Below are 11,554 nucleotides of genomic sequence, written 5' to 3' on the forward strand. Positions count from 1 at the left end.
TTAATTACGAAGTCTTTGAATTTATAAAGATGGTGGATAAAGTTTTGAGTACAAGTGTGATAGTGCGCTTTTTTTTCGATGTGATTTCTTTCGTGAGAGGTGTGGGTTTTTATAGACGCTGGTACATCACGTCTATTCTGTTGGTGCTGTAAGTGTGCTATCAATAATTGAAAAATACTGTGCAAACTTTACAGGTGTGCGATCAGAAATCAAAGAAAAATAAATAATGTGCAATTCTCCATGTGAGTAATTAAAGAATGAATTATTTGAAAAGATACTTTTGACAATTTTTGTTTTCACGCCTAACTTTTCTTGAATTATGAGAGTCAACTTTGTAGAGAATATTTGAAATATGTTTAAAGCTTTATCTTTACGCCTCTTCTTTTTTACTTCCTTGTCTTGCTAATTATTTCTCCATCTTTCTATCTCATCTTTATCTGTCCATCATTTCTGCTATGGTTTCTTCTAGTTCTGGATCCATCTCATTATCGTTGTCATCAGATATACATGCTTCCTCTTCAGTTTCTGACGGGGTTTCTGTAAATTATCCATTAGTCTCTTGAAACGTCATCAGATATAAATTCTTTTGTTCAATATTTGATTCTAGAATTTTTTCTACTTTAGTTCTCAAGGCAAGGTGCTCTTGGCAGAAAATAATTCCGTTATTTCATTGTGCTACTAATCTGAAATCATTATTTTGAACTTCCATCATGGCTGCGATTTTTGATATTTTTCTTTCATAATTAATCTATCTAATTTTTATTTTAATATTCATCCTTGAAGAGGGTCTAAATCTTTTGGCTCCTTCATAAATTAAAATACGATGATAAACTAGTATTACAATGCCATTATTTACATGAGGGGGTATGGAAATGAATTGAACCATTAAGGGATGGTCTTTTAACTGATCAAGAATCTGTTTAAGTTTTGGTGGAAAATAGGAAAGATCTGTTTAATATGTATATAGTATCTATCATACCAAACTATAAAGCTGGGTAAAGAGGTCTTCTTCTTCAAAGATTGTATAATCAAAGGAAATTGTTGGATAATTGTGTTTAAGGAAGGCTGAATTTTGGGCTGCATCGTATTTGGGACCATGTCTAAGGAAGTATATATTTTCATTATGATAGTAACTTAAAATTTGAGCAAAATCTATAATTTCCTGTATAGCGAAATTTTTTATAGAACTTTGAACAATACTGGGGTAATCACCAATTTTCTGTTCTAATTCGTATAAAGTCTTTTCCTATCCTGTAGCTGTAGAATCTGTTAGTTCAATAAGCCTTTATATTTTATCAAAATAACTTCTACTTGTAGAGACGATGTCTTTAGAAATGGGTTTTCAAGTGTATTTTTAGAAGAACTAAGTCTGTCTAAATTATTATGCAATTTAAGAATCTCATTTTGATATTTACTAATAGCCTGTTGGGATGAAGAAATTTGATCTTCGAGGAGTTGTAGTCTTTCTTCTAAAGAATGCTTTCTAAGATTTAAATTTCTAACAAATTTGGTCATAGTTTCACAACTATCACAAAGTTGTATTGATGAAGATGATGATGAAGTTTGAGAGGGGGTTTGCATGGTCTATCTAATTCTTTCGGATATATGAAAATTGAATCATATCATTGCGCTACAAAAATTTAAAGTTTCTTCAAGCGCATAAAATCTTTTGAAAAGGGGATCGAGAAATCTTTCTACTTGATGTAGTGCTTCTGGCCAACAATTATATATTCTAGGCTTTCTACCTTTAATTACTGCAAAGAAACTAAAATCTTTGCTTTCTACTTGGTCATGAATATGTCTAAAATGGTTAAATAGGGCATTAATGCTGTCTAATTTTTGTTTAGAGTTACGTGTCATCCAGAGATTATCCAGTAGACAACGCTCCCTTTCTGGTAGTCTTTCTAATTTATTTCCTCTAAATCGAAGATTAGATCTTTGAGGAGCCACTCTCAAAGTGACATTCTCAAAGTTCATCATCATTTGATCCATCTGCACCATAAAGATAATGAGTTAGAAAACTAATAACCCGCCTACTTGAATTATCGATTAAAATATTATTTTTCCGTCAATATGTTCTATATTAATTTTATAGCTGCTTAATATCTCATATAATTTTAACAATCTTTTATGTCTTATCTTATCAAAATTTGTCTTTTTAATAAATTTTACTATAGCTTCATAATCTGTCATAATTGTAAATTCAGTGTTTAAAAATAATTTAAAACTTTCTATACTATGTATGATGATCATTATTTTATAATCTAAACTAGTTAAATATTTTCCTTTTTATCTTGTATTTTTCGTTGGTATTTCTACAAATTTTTTTCTTCTTTTTTTTATCACTATATTTATTTGGTTTGAAATATAAAATTCCTCCCCCATCCTAATTCACATCCATCCGTTTCTATTGTTTTATATTCACTATCTAATGATAATTTTAATGGTGGTAAATTTTTAACTTCTGCTTTTATCTTTTTAACCAATTCTATATCTGATTGATTAAAATATTTTTGCCCTTTATTAGATAATTTACTATACAATGGTCTTACTTTCCTTCCTAAATCTTTAATAAAATATCTAGCATAATTTAATATTCCTAAAAAGGCTTGTAATTTCTTGATTTCTTCAATTTTGTCTGAAAATTGTAAAATTGTCTGTACTATATGTGGCTGTAACTGAATCTTTCTCTCTCCTAAAATTATTCCTAAAAATTCAAATTTTTGTTTATTTATTTCCATCTTCTTTTTACTTATAATTAAATCATTTTCTATAAATTTATTTAAGGTTATCTCTAGATGTTTCATATATTCTTTATAGTTTTTACTATGTATTAGACTATCATCTATATATATACAAACAAATGGAAGAGAATTAAATATACTATTCATCTTTCTTTAAAAATAGAGTGTACATTTTTTAATCCAAAAGGCATGATTAACCATTCAAAGTGTCCTAATGGAGTAATAAAAGTTGTCCAAGGAATAGATTCTTTTGCCATTTTTATTTGTCACAATCCAGATTTACAATCAAATTTAGAAAATATCTTGCTATTTTGTATTTTATTTATTAGCATATCCTTATCTGGTATCTTATATTCATCTTTTACAGTACTGTCGTTTAATCTTTTATAGTTTATAACCATTCTTACTTTTCCTATTTTTATTTCACTATGATTTCTAACCATAAAGGCTGCTGATCAGTGTTAACTGCTAGACGATCTTATTACTTTTAAATCTAATAATTCTTTAATCTGTATGTTAAAATCTTCTATATATTGATTCGTATGTTTTATTTCTGCTGTTCTAATTTTTATGTTTTCATTTATTATTTCTAATTTAGTTTCTATTTTATTTTTATCCCAATGTTTTATAGGGTCTTCTCCTATACATATATAATTCAAGTTTGGAGATTAGGGATAGCAACGGTTCGGTTTCTATTCGGTTCGACCAAAACCATTATCGAACTGTCAATTTTTTTGTCATACCATAATCGCATCATAACCACGTAAATCGGTTCGGTTCGGCTCGATTAATAACTATGAAAATAAATTTTTTTTATAGGTCCATCTGTCAAATTGATATAAAACAATTTATGAAAAGAGAATCAATGAAAACAAAAACACAATATTCCAAATGAAAATGCAAACATTTTTCCAAATTTCAATTGTAAAATACAAATTTAACAAACAATATTATGAATATAATAATACTAAAGTTTTCCTTCATTCTTGATTCTTGTGCATTGTAGTTACTTGATTCGTGCTCAATAATTCAAAAGTTTCAACCTTAACTCATGTTCAATTTTCATTCTTCCTCACAACTTTACTAGCATAAGGCAGCATTCAAAATTGATTCCTATATAGTAAATAAGAAATATAAGTAGAGAATACGATGATACTACCTAATCCAGAATTATTTTAACTAAGATTTAAATAAAAAATGTACTTCTTCATCAACTTTCTTCTCACTAAACCTTGTCATCCCTAATAAAAAAATAAATTTTTTTAAGTGGGTAATCAGTTCGGTTTCGGTTCGACGGCATAAATACAATATCCGCACCGCCATGAACCGGTTCATTAAAATCAAATATCATATCTGCCCCATTGCACCATCGGTTCGATTTTTTTGCCCCATTCGGTTCGGTTAACCGCGATTTTCGATTTTAACAGTTCAAATTGCCATCCTTGTTGGAGAAAGACTTTTTCTTTTAAAGTAGTCTTTGTAATAAATTCTTCGCAAAAAAATTCTTATTGCAATTAGTGTTTGTCAAAGAAAGAAAATGAAAACACTCTGAAAATAACAACTAAAATGAAAGGGAGCAAGACTTCAAAGAAAATTTTGAAAATGACAATTAAGAAAATTTTCTACGTAAATACCAATTAGAGCAACTAGAAACTAATAAAATATTGGAAAAATTACAGTCGAGGTACCAAACCTTTCGTTTATTAACAAACTTTGTCCAAACCTTTAGTTTGTGTCACCCACAGTCTCAAACCTTTCAAAAATATGCACCGGGCGTTCAAATGGATGGAAACCATCCGTTTGACCGTTGGTTGACTAGAAAAGTCAAAATTTGATCAATTTGGACCAAATTAAAAAGGGCAAAGTGGTACTTTGCATTTTTTCTTAATATTAATAATTAAAATAATTAATAATAACAATAGAAATGTAAAAACAAAATAAATAAAAATCAAGGAAAAGAAAGGGAATACTGTTCATCTTCATCTTCACCCCACGCCACCCCACCCCATCCCACCCCACGCTGGCATTTGAATATTCACCTGAGGAGCTTCCATTGGGTAATGCTCCGAAAATTTCCAACTTTTCAATCAATCAAATAAACTGAACACCAAATCAAAGAAAATTAAAAAGAAAAGAACAAAACCCTTTGCAAAGAAAAGAACAAAAACCTCTGCAGATTATCCGTTACTTTGTGCTTGAAACCCGTCGGCGGATTCACCTACCATTCTTTAAGCTCTTTCTGTAGCCGACACGGGTGGCATGGTCATACACAAGTGAAATACCCGTTGTATTAACCTTGGATCCAATCGTGATCTGCCATTTATCACCATCTGGGCTAAGCCAAGCAGTAGTCGGGTCTCTAAAGTCCTTTTCTCCAATATCGGGTGGGAGAACCAGAACCGGATTACACGAATACTTGACCCAATCAAGCAGGAGAGGATCAGATAGGTTGGCGGGATAAGCTAAACACTGCACCTGCACAACATCATATGTATCTCCAGTGTAAAGCATCACAATCTGATCGTCAGGAAGAATTGTGGCGGACCTGGTCAAAACTCCATTGATATCATACCAGTGATCAGGGACCATTGCAAATGGTAAGTGAAGCCAGTGAATAAGATTCTGGTACTTTCAAAAATAAGATTCTGGGCTGGGCTGGGGCGGGGCGGGGCGAAGATGAAGATGAACAGTGTTCCCTTTCTTTTCTTTGATTTTTATTTATTTTGTTTTTACTTTTCTATTGTTATTATTAATTATTTTAATTATTAATATTAAGAAAAAAAATGCAAAGTACCACTTTGCTCTTTTTAATTTGGTCCAAATTGGTCAAATTTTGACTTTTCTAGTCAATTAACGGTTTGAACCCCCGGTGCATATTTTTGAAAGGTTTGGGATTGTGGGTGGCGCAAACTAAAGGTTTGGGTAAAGTCTGCTAATAAACGAAATGTTTGATACCTCGGCTGCAATTTTTCCTAAAATATTTGGGTGGCTATTAATTCAAAATCTTGTCTTTGTTTTGAATACCAAATGTTTCCTAGACTTTTTCTTTCCTAGCAATAAATATTTGTAGAAATTTTTTTTGTAGGAAAATGACAATTAAAAGAAAGTCTTGTGAGTAAAGGACTTGTAGCAAAAAGTCTTTCAAAAATTTTGTCTTTAGAAAATTCACACATGTTTTGAAAACCTAGCAATAAATAAAAATTCTACTTGCAATTAATCTTTGAAGACAAAAAGTTTGAAAAATTCTACACCAATTTATTTTATCTTTGCTACTAAAGTTCAATAGCTAAAAATGTCTAACTAGTTCTACTGAAATTTCTTTTATTATTTTCTCTTATAATCTTTGCTCGTTGTTGTCTTTCTTTACATTCTTTAGGATCTTTTATCAAGAAACTCCGACATTGAGGGATAGAGAGCTCAGTGATTTGCTTTTTGATCTATAAAGAGGGATCAACTCTATTTCTATCTAGAGCAGATAAAATATGACTTTCTACAACGATTAATCTTCATATTTCTCTATTTTCTAAACAAGTAATAATATATTCGTCAAAATTTTCTAATGAACAAGTAAGTAAAGCAATGTAATGTAAAGGAATAAAATATTAGAACTTTAAAACGATATGCTTGTAATGGTCTTTGAGTACTTTACCGTTCAGCAAACTAATTTCTTCAAAGACATCCTTGCAAATTCAAAGACTTCGTAATTAAAGTAGGTTCTTTTCATATTTTCTCTAGTTTATAATTTTCGTTTACTTTAGTTATTTTTCAGACGAGGCCTAAAAGGGGAAACACCAAGTAAACAATTAATTTATTCACAAATAATATTTTATTTCCATTTCAAAAACATATTTTTAACGTTCTTAACTTCTTTATTCTGGATTTCATGGCTAAAAGATAAAGTAATCCTCTTAGTTAAGTTGGCTAATTTGTGTCCCAATTGTGGGAATTTGTTAAAGTCTTTTTAAGCATGATACTTTAAAAGGTCAAGAAAAAAACTAAGAAAGAGTTTAAAAAAAAAGTCTGAACAAATTAATTTTATGCCTTTAAATTACACTGCCTTATTTACTTATTCATTGGAAAGTTTTAACGAATATATTAATACTTGTTTAGAAAATAGAGAAATAGGAAGATTAGTCGTTGTAGGAAGTCATATTTTATCCACTCTAGATAAAAATAGAGGTGACCCATCTTTACAGATCAAGAAGCAAATCACCGAGCTCACTATCTTTCAGTGTCAGAGTTTCTTGATAAAAGATCCTAAAAATTGTAAAGAAAGACAACGATAAGCAAAGATTATAAGAGAAAATAATAAAAGAAATTTCAGTAGAACTAGTTAGACATTTTTAGCTATTGAACTTTAGTAGTAAAGATAAAATAAATTGGTGGTGAATTTTTCGAACCTTTTGTCTTCAAAAATTAATTGCTAGTAGACTTTTTATTTATTGCTAGGTTTTCAAAACGTGTGTAAATTTTCAAAAAACAAAATTTTTGAAAGACTTTTCGCTACAAGTTTTTTTCTTACAAGACTTTCTTTTAGTTGCCATCTTCCTACAAGAAAACTTTTCTACAATTATTTATTGCTAGGAAAGAAAAAGTCTATGAATCATTTGGTATTCAAAACAAAGATAAGATTTTGAATTAATAGCCACCTGAATATTTTATTAGTTTCTAGTTACTCTAATTGATATTTACGTAGAAAATTTTCTTGCTTGTCATTTTCAAAATTTTCTTTTAAGTCTTGCTCCCGAATTAGTACCATTTTAGTTGTCATTTTCAGAGTGTTTTCATTTTCATTTTTCGACAAACACCATTTGCTACAAGAATTTTCTTGCGAAGAATTTATTACAAATACTACTTTCAAAGAAAAAGTCTTTCTCAATCTTGAATTGGTGTCAGAGCCTATAACATTAAAAAAATTATATAGTTTATGAAAATAATCGAGTATTTTAATTTAGAAATTTTAGGAAACTATAAAAGAAAAGATAATTTAGAAGTAGCTTTTCTAATATGTAATTTTGATAATAAGTTTAGACATACTTTACATTGTGAAGATAAACAGTTAAATAGTATTGTAGACTTGTAAACTTAGGAGAAAAATTAGAAAGGAACTGTTCAAATAAAAGAGTAGAAGCTTTATTAGAAAATATAAATAAAAATAAAAATATAAAGAATTTAAAAACTAATCTAGAATATATTAAAAATCAAAATACCGAAATACTAAAAAAAAAAAATCTAATAATATAGGAGAAACAAAATCTAGTCCTAACCTAGAAAAATTGAAAAGCATAGTTAAAGCATTAGATAAAGAAAAGTCGACAAATAATATACAAGATTTAGATCATATAATAAATAAACTAGAAAAACTAGATTTAGGTAAAACTGAAGAATCTAGTAGATTTAAGAAAATTAAGTGGATCTATACATAATGGATAAAGGAAAACACATCGTAGCCAGTAGTAGTAAATTAGTAGATAATCATTTATCATGAACATTAAGTAGAAAAAAAAGAATCCGAAACAAGATTAAAATCGAAGAACAAATAAAAATGTTTAGATAAAATAAACTGAAATTAGTGAAAGCTTTAGACACATATAAAAAAGAAAATTTATTTAGCAAATCTTTAATATATCAGCATTATGGAGAAATATATGTTTCTTGTACACATGAAGATCACTTTATATCTCCAAATTTAATAAAAAAGAATCTTATAAAGAAATCGTTAATAAAAATCTTCAACAGACTCATTTAGGATTAATAATAATAGGAGTAAAAGGGTTTCAATGAGAAAATTTAGAAGCTAAAGTATTATTATGTTTATATGATAGCAGATTCACGGATATAGAACAAGGATTATTAGGAAGCATAGAATTAGATATGAATAATAATGGCGGAATAGTTTTAAACCAGACTATTTAGTTATAACAAAGAATTTCTATAAATATATTAAAATCGAAATAAAAAGCAAAGGATATCAAATGAAAAGAGATGATGATAATTTATTAATTTGCACAGGATTCAGAGGAAGACTTAGTGAAAATAGTACTATTAATTATAAATTAGAAAATAATAAATAATTATACTATTAGGACAAAAAGGTATAAAGGCTATCCCAGCAGAGAAGTTCTCTTCAGAAACATATGCAGGATTATATTGGAATTTAGGAAAATTTCTACAAAAACTAATATTAGTACCAGAAAATAATACAATGTACAAAAATAGTAATGGAGCTTTAAGTATTAGATTTGGAAATTATAATTATCAAACAAAATAGACACAACATAATGAAGAAGAAAATGAATGAGAATGTGGATATTTTGAAATAGAAGACTACGAAAGTGAAGACGAAATTAATTCTTTAGATGAAGAAAGTGAAGAAGATGAAAGCGAGAGGACGATGAAAAAGAATTTGGATATATAGATATGGAATATTACAGAAATCTTAGAAAAGCTAGAGAAATAGAAACTACAATGTTAATAAAAAAAGATCAAATAGACATAGAAACCAAGATGGAAGAAACTAGCAAGAGAGCTAAAAGGGAAACAGATCAATAATTTAGAAAAAGAAAAGAACACATGAATATAGAATACGATATATAAGGTAAATATCATTTTCCCCTGCAAGAGACTTTAAATCGACTGATAAAAAATATAAAAGTTTAGGAAAAAGACAAACGAAAGAAGGATGTAGTTTACCATTAACAAGCAATAAAAGATTACTCTTAGAGTTAAATAATTGTAAACCACAAGACAGACCTAGTACTATAACTAAATGGGAAAATTCTGTAATTAGAGCGTATAACAGTGTACCCATACAAATGATTGTAGAAGAAATTTAGGCTTACTTAGAAACTTATTTAGGAAAGACTGCTTTACATGTATACGTTACAGCAAAAAGACTAAAATCAGATAAAATTAGATTAAGAATGACCGTAGGAGATAATCCTATAATTTTACAAGTTTTATTAGAAAATTAATTATAAGTTCTGATCCCAGTAGAAATAACACTTATGAACAAAATATAGCTTTAGAAAACTTAGAAAAATTAAGTATTATTAATATGAAATACATACAACCATTTTTGTTAGATTTTGAAAGATTAGCAAGTGCAGTAGGGTTAGCATTAAATTACCCTATACTTGAAAGATTATATAGAAAGATACTACCACCATGGAATGATAAAATTAAAAAAGATGTAGAGTTAAACCCAACAAGAGAAATAACTATAAGTGCCACTATAAAATTTATAACTGATAAATTGAAACAATATTGTGTAGAAGAAGTAGCTACAAAGCAAATAAAGAAATTAAATTATTATTTTTGCTCAAATTTATATACACCATATACATATGACTATAGAAAAAGAAAGAAAAAAATGTATAAAAAAGATAAAAAAAAAACAAAAATATAAAAAGTAATATCAAAATAAAAAGAAATATAATTGTTCACCTCGAAAATTGATCCTTCCACTTGGCCAACCGAGGGCTACTCCACGTATTCCTCCCTGCACACAATCAGCGAATGGTCAGACACACACGGCAGGGACCAGCGAGGGTGGTGGTGGCCGTATACACTCCGACGGTCAACTCAGGTTTAAGTGGTCGGAACAGTACCCAGGGGCTGTGCAAATCAATGATAAGGAGGAGGAGAAAATATATAAGCTTGCTATGGAGTGCTATGTAGTAAGAGTTTCATTACCTTTGCCTCTTGTCAAACCTTGGGTATTTATAGGTGGTATGAGCCGTTGGATGTGGAACGCGTGTATACATCTGACGGTATGAGGCATCCGCTCATAGGCGTCAATCAGTCGCGTCTGTAGAGTGGGCAGACAGCTTGTTTCTTCTGAGTTGAATTGACATAAAGTTGATAAGTCACATCAATTAGCTTCATGGAGACGTCAAATCAATTTAAACCTTAGGTGCAGGAAGGATCTTGGAACAAATCTCTTTTTGAAATTGGCTGCGATTCTTCTAATCGGGATCCAATTGGCCTCGGCCTCGGGGGCGAGGTGCTTCGATCAGGTCAGCAGTATGGGTTGCTTGTACTTAGTAGCGCGCTACTAGGTTGTAGGCATTGCTGATATCACTTCGAAAACACTTCGGACGGGTTTTTATCAGGTCGAAATATATGGTAGTGCGCCTTCCGAGGCGTATCAGATCGGAGCGTAACAGTGGTCCCCCAAGTCCAGGTATGAATATTTATATTATGGGTGGACTTGCTTTCCTGACCGGACCACGACTCGTGGGAGTTTGGGGGTTGATCTTTTTCAGTTATCGAGGTTATGATTCTAGGCAGATGTGCAAAATTTTCCTACGCAGCATCCGAGGCGGTAAACCACATGGGACTTCGCGTTAGGTGCGTCCAAACTTTGTAAAGTTGAGCGAAGAGCTCATCTACCACTGGCGCACTGACCCACAGTGCCGACGCGTTGGGAGATGGCTAAAACTTTGTAAAGCATGGGAGGGAACGCAGCATCCGAGGCGATGACCCATAGGGGACTTCGCGTCAGGTGCGTCCAAACTTTGTAAAGTTGAGTAAGGAGCTCATCTGCCACCGGTGCACTGACCCATAGGGTCAACGCGTTGGGAGATTGCTAAAACTTTGTAAAGCATGGGAGGGAACGCAGTATCCAAGGCGATGACCCACAGGGGGCTTCGCATCAGGTGCATCCAAGCTTTGTAAAGTTGAGCGAGGAGCTCATTTGCCACCGATGCGCTGACCCACAGGGCCGACGCATTGGGAGATGGCTAAAATTTTGTAAAGCATGGGAGGGAACGCAGCATCCGAGGCGATTACCCACAGGGGGCTTCGCG

The 11,554-nt window shown here is 31.0% G+C and overlaps 1 protein-coding gene across 1 annotated transcript; it reads right to left on the reverse strand.

Annotated features, from left to right (window-relative positions):
• Positions 1 to 433: 433 nt before the first annotated feature.
• Positions 434 to 11,311, reverse strand: LOC111412575 (acid beta-fructofuranosidase-like). Its single transcript, XM_023043511.1, has 7 exons — positions 11,308 to 11,311; positions 10,191 to 10,245; positions 10,082 to 10,094; positions 4,967 to 5,366; positions 2,173 to 2,186; positions 1,854 to 1,992; positions 434 to 537 (listed from the first exon to the last, which is right to left on the reverse strand). The coding sequence occupies exons 1-7, from the start codon at positions 11,309 to 11,311 to the stop codon at positions 434 to 436; spliced, it is 729 nt and encodes a 242-aa protein (XP_022899279.1).
• Positions 11,312 to 11,554: the final 243 nt, after the last annotated feature.

This window comes from Olea europaea, chromosome 16 (assembly GCF_002742605.1).
Source record: "Olea europaea var. sylvestris chromosome 16, O_europaea_v1, whole genome shotgun sequence".
NCBI classification, from domain to species: domain Eukaryota; kingdom Viridiplantae; phylum Streptophyta; class Magnoliopsida; order Lamiales; family Oleaceae; genus Olea; species Olea europaea.

Coding starts and splice junctions, on each gene's coding strand:
- LOC111412575 (XM_023043511.1), bottom strand. Junction 538..1,853: donor GGATAATCTCTGGATGACAC/GTAACTCTAAAC, acceptor GATAATTTACAG/AAACCCCGTCAGAAACTGAA.